This window comes from Vidua chalybeata, chromosome 4 (assembly GCF_026979565.1).
Source record: "Vidua chalybeata isolate OUT-0048 chromosome 4, bVidCha1 merged haplotype, whole genome shotgun sequence".
Taxonomy (NCBI): Eukaryota; Metazoa; Chordata; class Aves; order Passeriformes; family Viduidae; genus Vidua; species Vidua chalybeata.
The window spans coordinates 28,658,539-28,681,251 of NC_071533.1; the positions used below are offsets into that span (position 1 = coordinate 28,658,539).

The following is a 22,713-nucleotide window of genomic DNA, read 5'->3' on the forward strand; positions in this document are numbered from 1 at the left end:
GGACCAATAACATAGTCAGGGGCAGAGAGCACAGGATAAAGAAGATGCTGAGAGAGAGATGGGCTTGTTTGATCAAAAAAGGGAAGGCTTTGTAGGACCATCACTGTCACTCTACCATAGAAGGTCACCTGACTGGTCAGGCACAGTCTGTCCTTACTGAAGCTCTGCTGGCTGTCTTGAATCACTTCCTGGTCTGGTATGTGCCTTCCATGAGGATCTTTTCCATGATATTCCCAGACTCAGAGGTGAGGGTCACCTATCTGTACTTCCCTTGTGTCTACTTTTCTCCCTTTTTAAAAAATCTGAGTGATGTCTCCCTTTTTCCATTCACTGGGGTCCCTGCCTGACTGCTATGACTTTTCAAACATCACAGAACTACAGAACATTCTGAGTTAGAAAGGACCTGCAAGGACACTACCAAGTCCAACTCTTAAATCAACGGACCATACAGTGAATGGCCATGATCTTGGTATTATTAGCAGCACGTTCCAACCACCCAAGATAATCTGAGGGTATGTTGGAGAGTGGTTTGGCAACACCATCAGCCAGCTCCCTCAGGACCAGGGATGTTTGTCATCAGGCCCCACAAATTTGTGGTTATTCAGTTTGATCAAGTGATCTGGGAGCCATCCATGGCAGTAAGCAAAACACTTTTATAGAGTCAAGGTCTAGCTGAGTTACTCAGATTAAAAATCAAGTTTTGAAGACTCCTGTACTACTCCAGCTGCCATTTAAGAGTAGTCTCTGTCACTGATGGAAATCTACAGGTAAAAAGCCCAGAATCCTCAAGATGTGCTAGAGCCCCAAAAATGCATGTGACCTTGATACTGCAGTAATGCCACTAAAATGCAGTGGGAGGAAGACAGCTTACTGAGAGAAGCTACAATTCTTAATAGACTCCATCAGTGCTGCACAGGGGAAATTAGGCAATTCTGCATAGTATAAATCAGAGCAGATCAGTGGATAGGAGTAGCATTTGCTGTCTAGATACAGTTCACTGTTTATGTCCCCATTTAAATGAAAGAAAACCCAACAACCTAATCAGCAGCGTTATCACAGCACACTTGCTCTGGAAAGCAGCCACGCCCCATGTCCAGCTCCAAGCTCTGTCCTTGTATAAAGCCAGTGCCTGCTAACCCACCTACCTGTTCCCCTCTGTAGATAACATACTCGGCGTAAGCAAGTCCATTCACGCTTGGCCTGCCGATAACAGAATGGTGCCCGGGAGGGGCGTGAGCCATCTTCATTGTGCTGAACTGAAGAAAGGATTTGCCAAGGGTCACTCTACAGAAGAGCATTTGCCTAAAACAAAAAAAGAGAGCATCATTTTCAAATATCTTACTAGGAGTTGTATACTTCCAGGAGGACTTCAGTCTTTTGAGTTCATTTCATTACAATTAATTTCTCACAGCTTTTTAGAGAAACACTTTAAGAAACGAGTTCTAAGACTGTATAAAACCTGTCACAAAAATCTTTCGTGACACACAGAATGGAAAACACACAGTTTGTTTAGCCCTGACATAGAAGCCAGTTCTAGTTCATTTTATATAAAGCTGTTGAAAGAAGCTGAAACTCTCTGTGTTCCTACCAGCAGGGAATGGACAGATGTCAGAGTGTGAGAAACACAGTGGTCTACTCCAGGACAAAACAAAGCTGTGATTAAGTCCTGTTCCAAAATTATCTACCTCCAAAATTATCTGATCCACAGTACCACACTGTACTGCTGACCACCACTTTGTACTGCAGTTTAATCCTGAGAGTGCCTGGAGTTTAATTGCTATTTTCTCCTGACTCTTCATTTTCAAACTTGCTGTTTCAAGCCTCTTTCCTGAGCCACAGCTCACTTTGATTTATACTCACTGCACGCTTAGATGTAATTTTTGACCTTCCTGCGGGACCTGCTGCATTTATATTCGTTTTTGTTCAACCTTGAAAACAGAAAACTGCATTTTTCCTGCCATGACCAAGCTCAAGTGGCCATTCTTTGCCTGCATGTCACCCTGTGCCAGGATCATAAAAACTAGGACAGCCAGAATTATGTGTGGGGAACTCTGCTGGATTCCTACCTGTGGCAGATGTAACAGGACCTGTCTTTGTGTGTGGGACAGCCAGTTCCTCCCCCTATTCCATACACATATTGGTTGCTTTTCGAGGAGTTCTCAGCAAAGTAAATTCCAGCTCCAAACATTCCTCCAATGTATGCATGCCTTTCATCAAATCCTTTGTGAATGATAGCGTTAATAAAAGGAGACCCTAGAACAGTGACACAAAAAGACACATACTGGTTAAGTTGTATAGTAATACAAGACTCAATGTCAAGAGGTGTTTATCTGCCTCAAATAGACCATTAAATACCAGAAAGTGTGCTCAGTCAGCTGGAAGGGGGCGATACCCAGCAGGATGCAGTGATGTGTGGGATTTATCATTATATACCAAAATCCCACGTGTGACTCATTTCTTACTCATTTCACAGATCTCATTAAATGGCTTTCCCCCCACTCAAATTTCAGTGCAATTTATCTGTCAATGCACACCCTCTCCAGGAGTCAGCACTGGTTAAAGTGGGGCAAGGTGTCAGGACAATCATACCCAAAACCAATTTCCTATACAGAATCCACAGAAGAATCTAGGACAGAAGGACCTTCAGGCAATTGTCATTTGCAGGCATTTCTAGAGAAATCTTGCTGAAACTCATGGTTGGTTTTGATTCCTTTCCCCGATGCTTGCCTGAAGCACCAGAGTAAAACACTTTTATTGTGTGCTGCTCCTCTCATTTAGAAAGACAGCATGTCTTTCTCACAGCAATGTAACACCATTCCAGCAGCTTTACTGGAAATGACTAAGATACAGCTTAGCAAAAAACCTTCCTCTTTCTTAAAAATCTGAAACATGATAGAAGTATTTCTTATCTAGAGTAGCTTTTTGGATTGCAGTAATCACACAGAGTAACTCCACCACCCCCACATCCCCAATGCACCCCCTGCATTTCTAGTGTAAAAACACAATTACTTCCATAGGATGGTGACACAGCAACAATAACATTGCCTGTGGGTCTTCTAAAGGTTTGGGGTTTTTCTTTTAAATACCAATGCATACAAAAAGATACTACTTCCTTACCGTGAAACAACATGCGCTCATTGTGATGATTATGATTCTCCTCTGAGACCTCTTTCTGTCTGTGACAGAATCTCTCCCGCAACTTCTTGTTCACTACCTTTTGAATCTGCAGCAGAACAACAGATCCAACCATGCTGTTACCATATCATTTCAATCTCTCACACGTATTTGAATTGCAATTGAAATGAAATCTAGTTTCATGGAGTTCACATTAATTTGACTGGGAAACTGACGGGAAGACATGTGAATACTATCAAGAAACCCCATGGCTGTCCTGCACACAAGGCTGAAGTCTCTCCAACAACTCCGTAGCCCACACTTACAAATAGTTGAAACTACTATGAAACAGCAGCCTAAGTCTTCAGGTTTAAGGACAACTTTCAGGCTTCTTCTCACAGGACCTTCAAAACCACAAAGAACTACAAACTGTCTGAAACTCCTTCGCACTCTGCTTTGAGCCCTGCTGACTGATCCTGTCTAGCTCTTTGAAACTTGCTGTCTAGTTTAGGCTTATTTTATATGAAAGAACTTTTTATTTTATATGAAAGAACTTTTGGTTCTTTTCATAAAAAATAACGAGATGTGCTGCTTAATCTATCTATATAATTTCAGCCACATGCTCTAATACCACTGTGGTTTCTGTAAAGGACTTCACCACTGGTTGGGAGTAGGATGGAAGAAGAGTTTACTTCAGGATGTGTATCTATTGGATCAAGTTGCAAAGGCTCTGCACAGGCTTTCTTCTCAAAGAGCTAGGCAGCACTGGTAGGTTTGCTGAAGCTCAGAAACCAAGTTCTGTTCTGATTCCCTCTATTTCATTCTCCCCAGAACAAGAAACCAGAAAGTGTACTTTCCCTCAGAAAGATACCACTATTTTCTGGAACAGCATGGCTTGGAAAATGCATTCTTCTAGCTGGCAAGAGCAAAGGAGGTGGTGTCAAGCTGGAAAGTTGCATAGGGAGATAGAAACTTCTTATTAGAAATCATGTTCATCCTTTCACACACATACCCCAAATCGCCTTTAAAACTACAAGAAAAGACTACACTGAGAAAAAAGATAATTCTGTGTTGCAAGGGTCAAACACAGAAGTTCTAGTCCTCTGAAATTCAATCAGGTTCTTCACCACCTCTGTCTTCAACATCAATCCTTCAGCCCAAGTGGACACTTTTCCCTCATGCCCTGTGCAGAGCACGCATTCATTTTAGCACTTGTGTTAACTCTATGCCTGAATATCATTTCAGCAAAGAACTTTAAATATAGAAGGGCAAACCATTAAACTGATTCTGCCTGCTGGTGTAACTACTAACATACTTTACCACATAAAACTGAGAGGTTTTGAAACTTACCCTGATGACATTGTATCTGTTGAAGATCCCACCAGCATTTCCACCATCCCGATGCTCCCGGATTGTACTTTGCATCTATATAGAAAACCAAAATTGATTGTTCAGCACATAAACCTTCCTAGCAAAGCAAAGTATCCACGCAATGTCTCAGTGTATCACTGGCAACAACAATCTTGATGGAAAATGAATTAAAAGGTGTAAATAAAAAAACAATCTCTATTTTAAATTGAGGTATACCCTAATTTCTCAAGCAGCAAACACATGCTGTCCCACAACAGGGAAGCTGGATGATGCAATTATCCAATCTTGTAATAAAAATCCACATAAGAAAAAAGAGAATAATGGTACTTGCTATCAAAATGATATACAACTAGAAAACCTTCTTTAAATTAGAAAAAAAAAGTCTTTGAAAATTAATATACAAAAGGATCACTTCATAGTAATAACAAATGTGATTTTAATAAGTTTAGTTTGCATTTCTTGGTATTAGGGAAATACCTGCACTGAAAATTCTCCTATGTCATTAGCAGAGCATTTCACATTCCCTCAGAAATAGTTTCATTTCGTCTTTTAGAGAAGTATTTATAGCTACAGCAACAATATTTTGTAACAGTTCAAATAAACACTCCAATTTAATATGGCAGACAAGTGACCCTTTCTTTCAGAGAAGTTTATAAAAAAGATCTGCACAAACTCCACTTTATGAAGTTACTAATAAAAATACACTCATCTAAGCTGGCAGCAATCCTGATTATCTAGATTTTTTAAACAACTCCAAACACTTCTGTGCTATAGTGTAGGAACATGACACAAATAGCAAATGCACAGTAAAATGGAGTTTCTTCAGGAAGTCTTTTTTCTGTTATGATTTTTGCTTTCAAAATGGTATGTGCCTGTAGTTTACTTAAATAAAAGAGAATGTATGTGTGTGGGAGGCAAAATTACAGTCAATTCTCAATTATCCAAGAGCTGTTTATCTGGGTTACAGATTAACTAAGCCAGAGACAAGAGAAAACAAGCTGGTTCACTGAAAATGCTTAGAGAATTGCATGGCCTTGATGCCTTGGTTTCACACACAGCTTTTAATTTTCACAGGTCCACCTATCTACAGAAAGCTGTGCAAACCCTCCCTATGAGACAATATCCAACACAAGATCCAAAACACAACAACAAACTGGACAACTTCAGGCTGTAGCAAACAAAATAAAACTGAATAACACTAAGTGAACAGAGACCACATATTAAAACAATTGGCAGGATATAGAAAAATAATTTCTATCATTGTTCTATATGAAAGGACAAATGAAGAACTCTAAACTTCATATCAGATCTATGCAATTCATACACCAAAACCTATTTTAGCACTTTCAACACGTATTGCACACTTCAGCTCTGACAGGTTATCAGTGGAAAAAAAAATATACGGCCCCTGAAGCATTAAGAAAGGGACTTGGATTACCTCCTCTTCTACAGACTGATACTCCTTATCATCAGGAGCAAGGTCAAGGAGAATGGTCCCCTGACTCACACAGTGGAAAGTCAAATAAGGATTGGTACCTGCAAAGAGAAGGATGACAAGGAGCAAAAATCAACAGGAAAAACCAATACTGGCTCTATTTGTATCCATCATCATTATTGTTCTTCTTAAACAACCCCAGTACAGGAAATGCAAAATAAACACAAGGCATAAGCACAACCTCAAAAAGATAAAAGTGCTTTCTTTAGCACTTTTAGCTTTTAAATTAGAGGCTTTAAAAGAGAGAAGAAAAATGCATGTGGGATGTAATTGCCCTTTATTGCTTCCTCTTTCCATAGAAACATTTCAGAAGCATGGGGCAGCTAAAACCCTATCAGGCTTATCCTTCAGGATATAACTAGCCTGTGGGTAGGTACAGAGGGCAAATCAATCCAAAAGCTCCTCTCTGGGTGAAATAGAGTCCTGAGACATGGGAACAGCTTCCAAAGCTGCCTCAGGGGTATCCGTTGTCTGAAAAGGCAAGTGATCACTTTGTCTGGTATCTCCTTAATAAATTCTTTAGCTATCAGAACCCACTCAGACACCATGTCTGCAGAAAATACACTTTCCTGACATTCAGATTCTTTCAAGTCTGGTGACAATGCCTACATTTAGAGAAAGTGACTTATGGGAGCCTGTTGTGTGCTACACTTAGACTAGCCAGTAAAAGTGTCATATTTACCTTGCTGACCTCCTAGAAGTCTCTCCACACCCTTTATTAATTTGTGGCGATGTCCATACGCATTGATCCCAATTTCTTTAAGTTCCTCATGCCCCATGTCAGCCAACACATCCAGGGTTATCTGGAAAAGTGAAAGATCACAAAGATCACTTGTCAAACCTGGCCTGACTTTCAAGGCTGGAGACCTATCACTTCAGAAATTGGAAAGTATTCATGTTGCAACCAACAGCATAAAGGTAGATAATGTTTTGCTTCACTTCTACTTGCTGCCACCTTCTGGCAAACCTCTCCTTATCACAGGACCATACCCAGGTACTACAGCCTGAAGTTGCACAAAACTTTCAGTTCTTTCACACCAATTAACAAGAGCTGGTTCTCTAAGAAGGTTCTCACAAACATTTTTACTTAGGTAGAAGGGGGATGCACTGAAATGCTGGCACAAATACGAGAGTGCTCTTGAAGCATTCAATGTTTCACAGCATTGTACAATTTGTTACTTTCATTACACAAGCAGAAATTAATATTCTACAAGCTTACTGATAACAAGCCAAGGTGAAAAAGTGCATGTGAAGGTAGTGCTTGGAAAAACCAGCTTAAAATAATAAGCTTAAAGAAGATGAGCTTGTTTTTTCTACAAAGAAACTTACAAGAAGAGCTAGATGATTCAAAATGATGAATGTATTTAATCCGATTTGCATTGTTAAATCTTATTAGCAGGGAAAGATCTGAACAGGTTATGAGTTAAGGAAGCAAAAGTAGAACAAGACCAGCTAGGCAACAGAAAGTTGTGAAAAATAATAAGAAAACCGGAGAAGCGTATAGCTTGGTTTGAGGTTGGTTTCCTTCTGAATAGGAGTTCCAAATTAAAGAGAAGAGCTTATGCTTCATATATCAGAAGGGAAAAAATTCTATGGTATTTTATCTTTGAACATTTTATAGAAACAGCTGGAACTGTAAAAAAACACATTATATTTCAAACCTCTGTTTCCTGATTCCTCAATAAAAGATTAGCAGCAGAGGCCAAAGGAAAAAATAATCATCAAATCCAGTCTCTTGCACCTATACCTTTCACTTCCACATGTATCTTTTTATTTCAGCATATAGTCAAAGTGGAGGGTGTTTCCTAGATCTAACCAAAGTATCACATGTAGCACTACAGGTGGTGAAAGGCTTGTTTGGCTGTCAAGACTGCTGAAGGACAAACACAGGTGACATTTGAACCTAACTTCGCTATAGTCATCATGTTCGAAGTTCACAAGGTTCAAAATAACTCTCAGAATACAAGCCAAATTGGCAGTCACAGTGTATGTGTAAGTGAAAGCTACTTGACACCTGAATCCAACAAGAAAAGATATTTTCATAGGTTTTGCAACTTCATCATATTGTATCTAGTAATTCATTTGCAGAAAACTGAAAGAAAACTTGAACACACTTGTTTTTCTGTAGATGTGAAGTGTGGGCTTTCTCCTTCCCTTTTTCAGTTAGAAAATGAAAATGTCACTCAAATGTATTACTTTAGTTTATCTCCTAAACACAGAAATAGAGATGAGGCTTGCCACTTACCTGCTCTGTCTCAAAGATGTCCCGAAGGTGTTCAAGACCCAGGCTTTTTAGGAACTGGGTAATGTTCATGTCAAGACCAGAAACTGTAAGAGAAGAAACAAGCCTTTACATCCTATACATCTGAAGTAACAAAAAACCAAACCAACCACCTTAAAAAAAAAAAATCAAGCAATACCACTGATTCTCTTAAAATCCCAAACTCTGATTCTTTTTACAATCAATTGGTCTATGTCTGTAATAAACAATCTACTTCCATTGTGTCAAAGCTCTGTGCAAAGCTCATCACCGTTCTCCTTTCAGAATCAACTATTAAAAGCACAAACCATCTGTGACAAATACAGGCTCGTACTGCAAAGAGAAGGAAAAGGGTGGGTATATTTTTGCTATGTGACCTCCTTAGATTCTGACCTAAAGCATGAACTCCAGATACTAATCAAAGGGTTTAAAAAGCCTTGGCAAAATCCCCAGCCATCACAATCATAACTCTTTCATCAAAATAATTCTCATTGGATTTTCTTTATAAAGTCAATGAACATCTGAGCACCTAATCAGATCTGCATTTGTAGTCAGACCTAATGACTGATAGCAAACACAGATGAACAGTTAACAGTGAACAGTTAACAAGTATCAGACACTTTAGAACACAGGTAACAGTTCAAACTGCACAGTATTTTCTGGCCAGTCAAATGCTTTTCAGATAAACCAAGGCCTATTTTGATACTAAACTACTGTACTTCTGGCAATGTAAACTTGTCCAGCAGCAAATGCACCTTCTCCTTCCTTCCTGTCAGTTCCTGCTGCTCCATCCCCAGCATTTGATGCCCCTCCTACAGCCAGTTCTGCCAGTGGCCCTGTGAGGTTATCTATGCTGCTGGCAGCAGAGAGGCAGGACGGTGTGGATGCTGGCGAGATCACAGAGGCACTAACAACAGTAGCTTGAGGCTTGAAGCATGTAGGCAAAGCTTCTGGAGGCATCGCATCTATCAGCAAAGCTCGGATATCATCAGCCTGAAAAACAGAAAGAATAAGCTCCTACTATCACAAGTCACTGATCTATGGAAATAATTTTTAATTGTTTTATTTGATTGTTCTAGGTCCCACTAGAAAGAAAACTGACAGCTTCTGTTACAGGGGAATTCACGGTTGCAAGAACATTTTGATTCACCACTCAAGACATAGGTGAATCAGGTTCTCCCCATTTCTAAAGTTCTGTAAAAAGCTACATCTATTTTTTTTCTGGCAGAATGACTTTATAAGTGCTAAAGCCAGGGAGAACAATTCAGCAACTTTACTTGAAATCCTTCAGAACCTAGGACAGGAAATGCCACTGTCATGCTCAACCTCAGGTGCACTGGAACAAGGTTTCAGTGGAAAGACTACCACTGCCTTTGCTATAATCACATCTCTTGGTTGAGAATAGAAAAAATAAGTACAAGAGCTCAGGAGAACTATGATCTTAGTTAACAGCTGGATTTAGCCTTTATTGACTAAATTAAGCAACACCCTCATCTTCAAGAACTTCCTCCTTAAAAATTCTTGTAGAACATGATTAAGACACCCTTATTTTCCCCCAGAGAAATCAAATCATTTTCATATCCTTCACCACAAAGCAAGTTTTCTAGAGCTCAGATTACTCTGGAGGATATTTCTTGAACTCTCCATAAATAAATCAATAACCCTAAAAGATACTTGCACTGAGACCAGACACAGCATCCAATTTGGTTGCATTATCTATTCCATCAAGATTGTTTAAGCTGGGGTATACATGCTCATATAACCTTATTAGGCTTTTAAACCATTTACAAGTTTACAGCAACCAGTTTTAGAAAAAGTTTGATAGCCACCAATTTTGGAGGTAGAATGAATTCTTTGGAATGTTCTTTTGGAGTTAATTTTTAAAAAAGGAACTGAGATAATACGGAGGCACTAAGCGTAATAATTCACCAAATGTTCCCATTCCTCTAAAGGCCCCTCTGGTGTTCCTCCTAGGTTCAAAGAAATAATCACCAACAGAACACAGACTGACCATCATCAGAGACATTTCAGAGAGTTTTATTTCTGGGAATGAGGAGATTGATCCCAGGAGTGAATACTTAAGGAGAAGCAAACCTTAAATCACAAGCCATGCTAAGATTTCAGCCAAAGGAAAATGCCTGGTCCCATGGAAAAAAAGCCACAAAGAGGCACTCAGGAGATGCCCTTCTCTCTCCACCTCAGCACAATGGAAGCTGAGGACTGCTGATGCCATGGAGCCATAGAAATTAATTTAATATGCAGAGTACATCCTCCAGAGCAGCCTGTGGCTGGCTAACATGAACTTACTGTTGCCAGGTCTAGTGGTGTCTGACCCTCTTGGTTCTTCATGGTTGGATCTGCTCCATGAGCTAACAGCAGAGCACAGAGCTGTGTCCTTCCTTTTTGTGCAGCTTCATGCAAAGGTGTGAATGCCCATTTATCTGTTGCATTTACACATGTATTATATTTGATCAACAGTGCTGCTATGTCCACATGCTGGAAAACACAAGAACATCTTAATCAACATGACACTGGTAAAACATACATTCCTTTTTTATGCTGGAGATAATGGTGCCTAGAGACTCTTGTGGTTTCTCTTTCCTGTAATTCATTCTGCTTCCTGTGTCACAGGAGCAGCACACTTCTCCAGATACCAATTCATACTGCAGTCCACAATCATCTGTGTCTGTGCACTACCAGATCATTCACCAGCACAGAAGAATTGGGATCAGGTACAGAAGTAATTTCTGTCAAATCACCCCAAGTACATAGCATGAAGTTTGTGCCAGCTGCAGGAGCAGACACGACACTTAACCCTGCATAAAAAAATTATTTGTGGACAAATCTGAACTGGTGAATTTACTGGGCTGCAACTTTTGTGACACAATACTAGAAGCTCTGAAGATCAATGTGTTGTGCTACTGAGCCACTCCCATGTGTAAACAGAAGTCTTTGTTGTACTTTCTTTCTTGTAAGACTTTGAACTCATCTGTGGCATCACGGATCTGTTCTATCTTCAGTCATACTTTATGAGAGCTGAAATTGATAAAATATATTATGACTGTCACAAGGGACAGCTGTTTTACATGGGTTGTAAAAGTAATGAACTTATAACCCCATGCTTCCATCAATATACTGTCCTTGAAGTCTCGCAAGCAAAAATAAGAGAAACCTGATAAATGAAATTTTTGCCTGCCTCTAACCAGTAGATCTTTCTTGTGCAAGACAGCAAAGAAAAAAAAGCAGGTAGTGAAAATGAATGGGTAGGAGCATGAAACACTGAAATTTTAAGTAGAGGCACAAAGAATTGCCAATGGATTTCCTTTTTCCCCTCAATGGCAATTAAATGACTCTTTGCAGCTCTCATAAAACAGCTTGGTCTCTGAACAAGTGTGGATTGAAAATACTGCCAACTTTATTTTTCCTCTCTGCCAAACTTTTAAAGCAATTGCTGTTCCTATGATTTTTCTGTCACAGAAAGTCCTATTGAGGGACACACAGCATGAAGTACTGGGTGGGAGAACTGAAGAAACTTTGTGAGGAAAAGGCAGAGCCTGTGAATCTTGCCAGCTATGAACTTGTGAAACCACTACTCCTCTCTTCTCTACCTCCCATCACAGAGATCTGAACAGGCTGATGACAGCTCAGAGAGAAGTGTGGGATGCCAGGAAAGGTATGAAGCAACTCTTAACTAAATAAGCTGATGGAAAAGCACCAAACACTGCCTTTTTAATGTTTCCTAGAAGAAGCAGTGCAATCAGGTTAAGATTGGCATTATGATTTTTAAAAATGATAATTGGCTAAAACCAATCTCTGACATTTCTCTATGCCAATAAAAAATGGTTTGGGTTTGTGTAAAATGTGTGTTTTGTTTTCTCACACCACAGAAAAGAACACAGTCTTTCCAAAAGAATTTATCTCTAGATCTTAGAAACATCCTGAGAATGAATGTTTAAAGGCAGATGCTGATAATCAATATTACTTGGTATTAAGTAACATGTAACATAAAAGAATTCTGTGCTGCTTTCTAATCTTTCATCAGGATTTGGGGCTTTTTGCTCTTTGGGACACTGGGATCCTACAGTGATGTAAAGAGCCAATACAAAAGGCATAGACTGAGCTCCATTGATGCTCTTTTTAAAAACAAGGTGAACACTGCACCTTTTATTTCATTTGCTCTCAAACAAAAGCAAGCATGGTTCTGTTAGGGTCACCTGTTCCAGATTTTGCTGTATTTGTGCCAGGGCCAGGTAAGTAACAGACAAAGCATATAATGAGACCATCAAACCCAGTACATTATGATCCTCTCTGACTGTAAGCACAATGCTAAGAGCTTCTCAAGCACTGTCTTTGTATAATTATTTACAAGAGACTTCTTTCTCACCCAATCCACAACTAACAACTGCTTATAAGCAATCTATTAGGCATCTGTGCAATTGGGACACAGATGCTTACTCCTATATGGATGAAAGAGGGCCTGCCTCATCTAAAATGGTTTGAATCTGTCACGGCACCCCCTGCAGCAGATGGCCTGTCCTGGAGGACAACCACATTACAAACACAGTAGTCCTTCAACTCTAGCAACAGATTCCTACCAAACACCAGCTGTAACACACCTCCACATCCTATCATCATCTGCACACGATCCCCTCGTATTTTTCTCTTCCTTCCATCTAAGTCTTTCAGAGACAACTTCAGGTCTCTTCTGTTTCGAATATCACCCCAAACTGTTCAAACCTGTGCATCTACTTGCCTGCATAAAAGCTACAGTGTAGTGATCTCCCCAAACTGCAGCATTTAACTGCTACAGCACACCTGAATCTGTGTCCTATTTAATGTGTAGGACTGCAAATAGCTCTCACAACAGCAACTTAACCCAACAAATGCTTCATCAAAACCTGTGTGTTCACAGCAAAACAGCTGCAAAATAACTGGCTTTGGATATGACTTCAAAGAGTCCCTTGCTGTTCTAATAATGGCAAGACTGCCTGCACCTACCCCATAGGATGCTGCATTGTGTAGGGGAATTAATCCTCCTTTGTCCTGGGCATTAACATCAGCACCATGCTCAAGAAGGTATTCAGCTACTTCCAAATTGTTGTAACCAGCTGTAGAAAAAGCACAGGAAAAGAAATTAGGTATTAGGAGAGCTAAACTGAAGAAAAATATTTGACAGAAAGCTAAGGCAATTTTTCAACTGCAAAAGTTCCTCTTCCCTAGTAATTGTATTTACCTCCTGAAATATGGCACCTTAGTTAACTCTTTGTACAGGACAATTCTCTGCGAAACTCTTCTATACCAATCCTGATTTTGGCAAATTACATCTGTAGGCCTACCATAAATATACAAGCCTTGAAAACCTGGCACGTTACCCACCTGCAAGATGCAGTGGTGTTGAATTTCTTCCCTGGGTGTCTCTGCAATTGATATTTTCTTGCGTACACAGCTTCTGCACTCGTGCCAGGCACCCCTTCTTGGCAGCATCTAGCAAGGCAGCATCTCCTCGCAGTAAGTCCTGGATATCTGTGTCCCCTTCCTTCACCAAATCTAAAGGAGTGTTCCCATCTCGGTTCTTTTTGGTTGGATCAGCTCCGTGCTGCAAAGAGCAAATGGAATGCTAGTGTCACAATCATGCACAGAGCAGTGCACGTGTGGCACTATTTTGTGACAAAATCCCAAATAAAATGGGATTTTGCAGACCTACCATAATGAAGTAATAATTGTATAGATTAGTAGGCACAAGAAAATAAATTCAGAAGTCTGAGGCCTAAGAGCACTAGTCTGAAACACAGCTGTGTGAATCTCAATTCCACAGGCAAGAATGGCAGCCCTTTGCAAGAGCTGTACCTACTCTACTTGCAGCTGAAGTATGTTCAGGAGCATTTCCTGCATATAGCTATTTCTTACTGTCACAGAAGCATGAAAGGAAAGCCAACTGCAAGTATCTTGCTGCCAGTCCTCCCCTTCTCCTGAAAGCTGGCAGGAATCAAATGGCTGGCAGAGCCATATCCTGAGCACAACCTTCTGAGCTAGCAAAACCAGGCTCTGAGTTTTGCTAAACGTCACCCTGATATCGAAAGACACTTGTTTCAGAAGGGAACTAGCAAAATACTCTTCTCTACACTTTCCAATAGACAACAGCACCAACTTAAGCAGTTTACAGGTCTTTGGAGAAGTGAAAAAAATGTTGGTGGACAAATGGAGTTGGATGACTGCTGGAGTGTATCTGTGCTGGTAAAACATGTAGATCAGGCAGTGATAAGAACACAGTACTGGAGCACTGGGGGATGAGAAGGGGAACATACAACTATGTAGAGCATATGGTGTGAGTCACGTCCACATTCAGTTTTGTGGGAGGACAGCTCCTTCCCTATTCACTCTCAGCAGCAGTGGGAAAAAACAAAGATAGATAAAGCAGAGGCAGCTGCTGGTGCTAGAGTTTTCTGGCTGACCTCTTCAGAATAGTCAATCACAGTGGTCCAATCCCTGCCATTTCCCATTGGACTGGGAATGAGAGAACAGCAATGGGAGAACAGAGGGAATTAACTGCTTTGTATTTGGAAGCAGTACAACTATGCTCATGGTGCAAAGGATGAAGAGCAAGGGGCAGAAAGGACAGAGCATTGATTACACAGAACCAGTTTCTACATATATGGTTCTTCTAGTAAGAGAGCACTCTTTGTGCAAAGCTTTTTAGACTGTAATGACTTCTCTAACACATGACCTTCATTTGAAACTCATCAAGATTGGAACTATTCAAATATAACCCAAAATAAATATCTAAATGAAGAAGCAGTGTCTTCTGAGACCCCTTCCGAGGCATAGAAACAAATGAAAGTGGTCGTTTCAATGAAGGGTGATTAAAAAAGGCACTGTCTCCAAAATGCCTGTTTATTTTTGTTTCCTTCTTCAAGCAGATCAGGAGAGAAGGAGCACAAGTCAGGAGGGGTCAAGCTCAACATCCACAACTCAGCAGAACTGACAACACTGCCAGCTGGCATAGGAGACACAGCAGGAGAAATCCTGAGTAAACTGCAGTGTGAGCACATATCCACAGACTCCCAGAGACTTTACATCTGTGTCACCTTAAGGGCATGTTTAGCTCTTATCTTGTGAAAGAATAATTTTAAAAAACTAAATTTCAGCACTTTTCTATTTCCTGTTGTACATCCATTCAGGATCCTCTGAAGACAAAATATGGGTAAATTCCCTGTGGAATGACCAGGAAAGGACAGAGATCTCCAGTGTCTATAATGCAACACTGTGCTTGAGAGATTACAAGTGTTCCTATAGCTTGAGCTAACATCTCTATTAGGGTGTTCCTTCCAGGCCACCACCATGCCTACTCCACAGACACATCTCTTAATACCTCCTGGTTTCTGCTGTAGATGTGCTTCAAACTATCATTCTTTTCTCTCCGACTGCTGTTTTGGTAATCAAGTGAAATAATTAATGATATAGGAGGGAAATAGTGGGGCTTTGCAGCAGCAAATGAGTAGTGGCTGGGGTAGATCCTCATTATTTTAAGACTATCCATATTCTGACTTTCTCCTATTTTAAATGTTGTGCTTCAGCGGGACATAAGTAGGCAATGCTGGAAGAGGAAATGGGATTGTCAAGAAATTCTTCTCTAGCACCCCTTTCATCCTCTCAGGGTAGGATCTGACCTTATGTTAAGAAGTTTCTCAAACTCATGCTTCTAACTGAAAATATCTTTGCATTACCTCATGCTTTTTAGAGGTTCTTCCTCTAAGTATAATGAATATTTATGCCACAATATATTAACATGCATTTCCTCCAGGAGCTTGATAAATTATACATTAACATAACAGTTTAAAATTTCTCTCATTTAGGACCCACCTCCCGCTATTGCTCTGTAACACATGCTTGCATAAGTAGTAACAGAACTTACTTAAATGCAGTAACTATTTCAGAAAGGGGTGGATAGGACAAGGTAGGGAGTTCTCATTTTTATATGAATTCAGCTGTTTTTTCTGGTTTCAGAGTATTGTCCTGCTTGGCTAACAGTATTGATCCATGTGCTTGTACTGTACTTGTACTGATGATTCTTTTTAAGTCAATGATATTACACAAGAAACAATGTGAAAATTGCAACATAAAAATTGATTCAAAGATACCACAAAGAATTCACTGAATGCAATTAACTTTGCATTAATTAATCTTCAGAAAAAATAAATATATAAGCATTTAAAGACACATCTGAGATCTCCAGCACATACTTTTAAAAGCAGTTTGCAGATTTCATATTTTCCTTTTGCTGCTGCTTCATGTAGAGGAGTGAATTTCCACAGGTCTGCCACATTAACAGAAGCACCGTGCCTCACTAGGAGTTCAGCTACTTCGTAGTGTCCATAAGAACAGGCATTGTGCAGGGGTACCAAGCCACTAATCAAAGAGAAAGCATTAATAGCTAGAGAATAAAATCCTACATGCAATCAGTAGATAAAACTCCCACTTTCACCAGACATTATTGTTATCTTTCAGTCTTTCCAGTTTTCATGGTTTTATTTCTCTATTAAAAAAATCAATTAAAACTTAATTATCCTCCTTTAGTTCTCATCCACAAGACTTTTAAATACTTAGCAAGCTCCAATGTTACAGCTTCCACAAGCAACTTCAATGCTGTTAATAACAGACAAAAACTAAATTGCAAGACTCACAGTTGTTCTGAGTTTGGTTATTTGAGTGTAAATCTCAAGAAAGACATAACACTATATAATATGTTTGAAGTGCAGTTATTAGTAAGTACTGCACATCTGACAGATACAGAAAAATACCCAAACACTTCTTCCAGGGTAAGCCTGAAAATACAGTATTGGACCCCCACTGTGAACTAATATAGGGAGTAAAAGAGTGAACATAACCATGCTGCTTCACAACTAATGGAAAAAAATGTAAATGCTTTATATAATTTAACTGAATATTAACTGTAAAAATAATTAACTTAATAATAAAAGCTAACATGATTAGAAAAATGCCCATAGACAACCCTGGTATTTTACCCCATTTTATTCAAAACCAATTTTAGATCACCTAAAACAAGTTAAAGGCTGCTTTTACACAAAGCAAAGTCTCCAAAATGGGCAAAAAGGGGAATAGAAGCATCTTGTATTACAGTGCCAGCTATGTACTTGATAATGGCTTTTCCAGAAAGGCAAGCATGCAGTAATGGTCTATAAACCTCCCTACAGCACAGGAACAATGCAGAACAAGGAGGAAAGAGAAAAATTTTCAAGAGAAAAACACCATGGTCACTGAAATTTGAAGTGAAAATGAATAGGTGGGATATAAGTCTCACACTAATAGAGAACAGCAGAACATATCAAGGAATGAAATATACCCTTTATCTTTGGCATGCACATCTGCTCCATGGTGCAAGAGATACTCCACCACTGACACACGGTTATATCCTGCAGCAAAGTGCAGTGGTGTTGAATGACGGCCTTCCAGATCTCTGCAATTCACATTCTGAGGGCTGCAAAGTTGCTGTGAAGACAAAAGAACACAAAATCTAGTACAGAACTAAAACTAACAAATAAGGAACTCCCCAAAACCAAAGAGCAACAACAAAACATGAAACAAACAAACCCAAAAGAAAATAACTAAACGAGCACCTTTAAAGACCCCAACAGAAAATTTGATCCACTTATACAGATCTTTTAAGTATCAGGAAATTTCTTTCCACTTATGTAAAGTTAAAAAAATAGCAGTTCTAAATTTACAGCTGAATATACTTCTATAACAAACAAGACTTAAATGATGGAAGCAGTGTGAAGATGTGCCTAATGTATAAGAAAGGGTGAACCTCTACATCATCAAGTACCAGGTTCAAGGCCATGTAACCTTCTCCAGATATATTACCATTTCTGGCCTATATTGTCTTCAGGAAAATCAGAAATATTTAGCTTAGCAGTCAAAGAAGCTGCTGGTACACAGAAGTGCTACTGTCTGAATATTAATGTATATCATGTTGAAGTTCAAGGTGAGAAAGTTGCACAACAGTCCATCTGCAGGCTGTTTTGTCCACAAACCAAATACAAAAAAACAAGATCAAACCTTCCTGTGATAGTGGGATTCCATGGCCTGACCCTTCACCTTCAGTTTAAGGATGATTTAAAATATTAAGTCTGCTACCTGTTAACAGTATTTGCTTGCCATCGATTGAATCATGCACCTGAGGGCTTGTTTCTACTAAACTGTGATTCTGAGAATCACGGAGTCCACTTCAAAGAATTATGGCTACATCTGAGTCCATCGAAGACTGTGAAGGACTGTGTGAAGGACTGGCAGAATAAACAAGCAGAAACCCAAGAGAAACACACCTCAGTACATCTTAATGTACTACCTTCTAGAAGAAAAAAAAAAAGATCCATGACTCCCATTTTTTACGATTTACCATTCATTGGACACTGCTTCCACAACTCATGTAGCAGAGGCTTCCACAAGCCTTGCACAGCAATGTCAAGTAGAAAATTCACATGAACTGTTGAAACCTACCTTCACAGTTTCCAAGTCTCCAGCTTTGGATGCTTCCAACAACCGATAATCCACATCGGATGTGCGCACAGGTGTACTTTCTACATAGGGAAAAAGATGGCTTAGGATTACGTAGGATACATAAGTTGTATTAACTTGTGCTTAACATATTGTCCAAAGCTGGGGGGGTGAAGTGTGGTTACTTGTGAAAATGCAGCTGGGGTTGTGATGTTCAAGTTCATATTGCCAACATGTCTGAATAAGGAGCTTTAGTTTTAGAGCAAATCAGTCAGATTTCGACTCTAAGGCTGACATGATTCTGCCAACATTCTTCTCTCTGAATCTACATACATACATTCATGTGCACATTTTAACAGGTAACACTACCCATGTAACCAGCTACATCTCAGGAGTGGGAACACTTCAAAACAGTCCTTCCTTGCACTGCTGTAAAATGCTTTTTCCTTGTTTTGTCCTGTTTTAAGGCAATATTGTTGAAAACACTAGAGGAAATGGAGTTTCTAGCTACCATGTGTCTTCTCATCTATCTGGATATCTGCCTTTGTTTGACTACCTGCACGTCTCACTGTAAGGTGAGTTATTTGCTCTTTAGTAGCTATTGATGCCATTATTATTCTCTGTACTTGCAAAAATTCAAATGTAATGTGGGTAAGAGGATGCAAACCCTTATGGACTTATATGAAAAATAGTGGCACCCTCTTCAAACATCTATTCATCTTTTTAATGGAAGATATAAAGAAATGATTACCTAAGCACTATCTAGAGCACTTTCACCATAAAATCTTTCTCTACTGGACAAGCAAGAGATTTCAAGTAAAAGTTCAAACAGTTTAGCAACAATCAGTGTTTTCCTGCCAGTAACACTGTGCTTGTGACTGCTGAAGTACAGAGTACCTAACAGGCTGGCTGATGCAGGGAAAAAGGTTTCTTACATGCTCAGCAATATTCCAGTTGCCTTATAACTTGCTGTCAAAAGAATCCCAAAACTCCCTACACATGTGCCTTCCTACAATCTCCTTGTACAGGAGCATATTCTAGATCTACAAGATGGTTATTTTCTTTCTGATTTGCACAAAATCACTGAACTGAGCAGAGCTGTTTATTTATTTTCTGACAAGTGTCACACAATACATACTGTAGTTGTGTGCACTTGATGGCAGAAAGGAGAGATGAGCAAAATACTTAAGTCTCTTGCATCAAGAAAGAAACAAGATTCAAAGCTGTAAAGAGACAAACTGAAGTTCAAAGACACAAGCCCTTACTTTTACTCACCACTTAAGATCTGTTGCACTGCTTCATTTCCCATCTGTGCTGCTGTGAAGCCTTGCAAAGAGATGATGGAGGGATCAGAGCCATAGCTCAGCAACAACCGGCAGGTTTGCAAGTGCCCTGCTAACGCAGCCCTGTGCAATGCTGTTTGACCAAGTGTGTCCAGTGCATTCATCTGAAAAAGCAGCAGCAATATAAAATAAAACACTGTTGTAATTAAAAGGCCGCACCTGTCCCTGTCCTTAACAAAAAGAGCAATAAGAAGAATTTTCTGGCACACAAATTTACCTATCAATTCTTCTGCACTGCAATTAAACAAAACCAAATGACAAAACAGACAAACACTCTAAAGGAAAAATATTTTACCACAAATGTTTTCCTGTCTTTTAACAACAAGGTTATTTGTTTGCATGGCTAACAAACAATATAGGATCCCCAGAACCATACTTCAAATCGTGATCAAGCTTTTGACAAATCTGATGAAGATCAACCTTGTGCAAGAAAAGAAACACTATCACAGCAGGAGAAAGAGGTAACTTGACATAAATTGTTACCAAACAATTCAAAGATCTTACAGCTTTAAGGAAATTACCATCTGTCATTGTCAGAAGGAGAATAACTCAACATTACCCAGTACTAAGAATTAATGCAAAACAAAGATGTCAAATGAAGAATTCTATGAAGGAGTTGGGAGGTGGAGGAGAAGTTGGATGCAAACATTTCCTCCTCACTTTTTGTGCCTTTACATGAATGTTAAGAATAACTGGATATAATTCTTCTCAATACAAGGCTGTAAAAACAGGCAAAATGGAGTATAATTTTCCAAGAGTATGATATAATGGAAACACATCCGTCTGTCAAGATCTAGCAGAGCAGCTAAATAACTAGAAGCATCTTTCCCAGTGCACTATCAAAAAAAGGAAGAGACTAATAGAAAGCTTTAAAAAGCGGAAAAACACCCCCATGAAAATAACCTTTCAAGAAGATACTCTGTACCTTCTCTGTACCTAGCAGCGATTCATGACAAATTTAAATGCAAATGCCCAACAGCTTTTTTACCACTTTATGATATACAGAACTACTCTATAGTCTCTGCAAGCAACTCAGAACCTGTTATCTGTTTCCAAGCCTACAGATTTCAGGCTGTCACCTGCATGCATAATAAACTTTGTTACTCTATAAAATCCACCTTTTTACCTTCTCAAAATCTTTGTGGTGACAGCAAACAAAGGTTTTGCTTGTTATTTCTCACCTAAAATTCAGCATGCAGACGCTACTACCCTTCCATGAAACCAGTGAAAAAGTATTTTAGTTAAGACATTTATTCTATAACTAAATAAAATTTAACTAAAACTAAATGAAATTAACTATGCAAAGATCTACTACCAGATAGGGGAAAAAATAAGTAAAATACCTGCAATACTGCAATATCAAGTCACAAAAAAGAACAAAGAACAACCAAACAAGAGGAATGTGATTCAATATTGTCTGAAATTATTTTACAAACCGATAGGGTAAGAATTTCTCAGATCACAAACCTTTCTTGCAGCAAGATGGACAGGAGAATAGGTCTGCTTTCTTCTAACTGCACTCAGCTCATGCCACTCTAATGGGATTGCCCTAAAAGTTTTGTTTTAAATAAAAAACTTACTGTTATCATAAATATTAACTAAATGCTGAATGTCCCAAATACATCATTTTGTTCAGATGATGATCCTCATCTGTTTCAGGACACTGGATACCTTTCACTGATAAGGGCACAGAGGTAAACAGAACTCTGGGGCTACACACATTTAGTGATGGTAAAAGCAGAATGAAATTTGTGGATTCTCAAAGTAGCTGATAATGATCTGTTCATCCAAAAAAAGAAAATCATAAATAATGTATTCTTTAATACTGACTTCCTGTGTTAAACAGGCCTGTACTGAACAAACTGTAGAAGCAATAGCAGCAAGGCATTCACTGTGCACAATTCGATACTGACTACGTCCCTGGAAAAAATGTTAATATTCATTTGAAAAGAACACTGTCAGAGTCATCAGAGCCATCATCTCATATAACTTATCCAGGTCTCATTTCACCTCTAAACCATTATCTTTCCCAACAGTCAATTCTTCTGGCAGAAGAACACTGGCCATTTGAAGAAATACCTGCTTCCATCTGAGACAAAAAAGGCTGCAGCTGACTGAGGGATGCATGCACCAAATGTAGCTGCTCTTTACCTCAGCAGCAGAGTTAGGCTTTGCAGGACAATTTCATTGGGAATATATTCACTTTGGGGCAGATCTTCTCTCATCAATATTGCACCACTTCTCTAAAACCAACCAAAGAATATATTCCAATAAGGCTTAAAGCAAAAGGACTTACTTCCAAATGAAAATCAACTTAAGCACAACAAATTGAAGTACAAAACCGAGATTAAAGTCTTATAAAAATCAGACCTCGTAAGACATATGCCTGGGTTAAACAATGTTCAACACCAGGTCCAAAACCATGTGCCCCTTCAAATTCAAAGTTAAGTCTAAACTCTGTTTAACAAAAATGTGAAATATGCAGTGTGTACTGCTTTAACTGTGCCCTGAGTAGCCAGATTGTTCCAGCTGCACTTATTAAAAAAAAGATAAATATCAATTTGATCTCCTTTATAGGCAGTCTGAAATTAGAAGGCTGTAGCTCTGAATTATCT

At 39.2% G+C, this 22,713-nt stretch overlaps 1 protein-coding gene across 2 annotated transcripts in view; it reads right to left on the reverse strand.

Moving 5' to 3' along the window:
- The window catches only part of TNKS (tankyrase), a 129,768-nt gene that overhangs the window by 6,307 nt on the left and 100,748 nt on the right, over positions 1-22,713 (reverse strand). The window contains exons 12-26 of one of the 2 annotated variants that reach the window (XM_053941956.1): positions 20,031-20,202; positions 18,759-18,838; positions 17,602-17,747; positions 16,481-16,646; positions 13,617-13,836; positions 13,239-13,348; positions 10,548-10,736; positions 8,996-9,233; positions 8,226-8,308; positions 6,663-6,783; positions 5,924-6,021; positions 4,465-4,539; positions 3,118-3,223; positions 2,067-2,253; positions 1,146-1,302 (exon numbers count right to left, since the gene is read on the reverse strand). In XM_053941956.1, the coding sequence (XP_053797931.1) occupies positions 1,146-1,302; positions 2,067-2,253; positions 3,118-3,223; positions 4,465-4,539; positions 5,924-6,021; positions 6,663-6,783; positions 8,226-8,308; positions 8,996-9,233; positions 10,548-10,736; positions 13,239-13,348; positions 13,617-13,836; positions 16,481-16,646; positions 17,602-17,747; positions 18,759-18,838; positions 20,031-20,202 (2,148 nt within the window). Of the gene's footprint in view, positions 1-1,145; positions 1,303-2,066; positions 2,254-3,117; positions 3,224-4,464; positions 4,540-5,923; positions 6,022-6,662; positions 6,784-8,225; positions 8,309-8,959; positions 9,234-10,547; positions 10,737-13,238; positions 13,349-13,616; positions 13,837-16,480; positions 16,647-17,601; positions 17,748-18,758; positions 18,839-20,030; positions 20,203-22,713 lie in introns of both variants that reach the window. The other variant, XM_053941955.1, reaches the window with a different exon arrangement.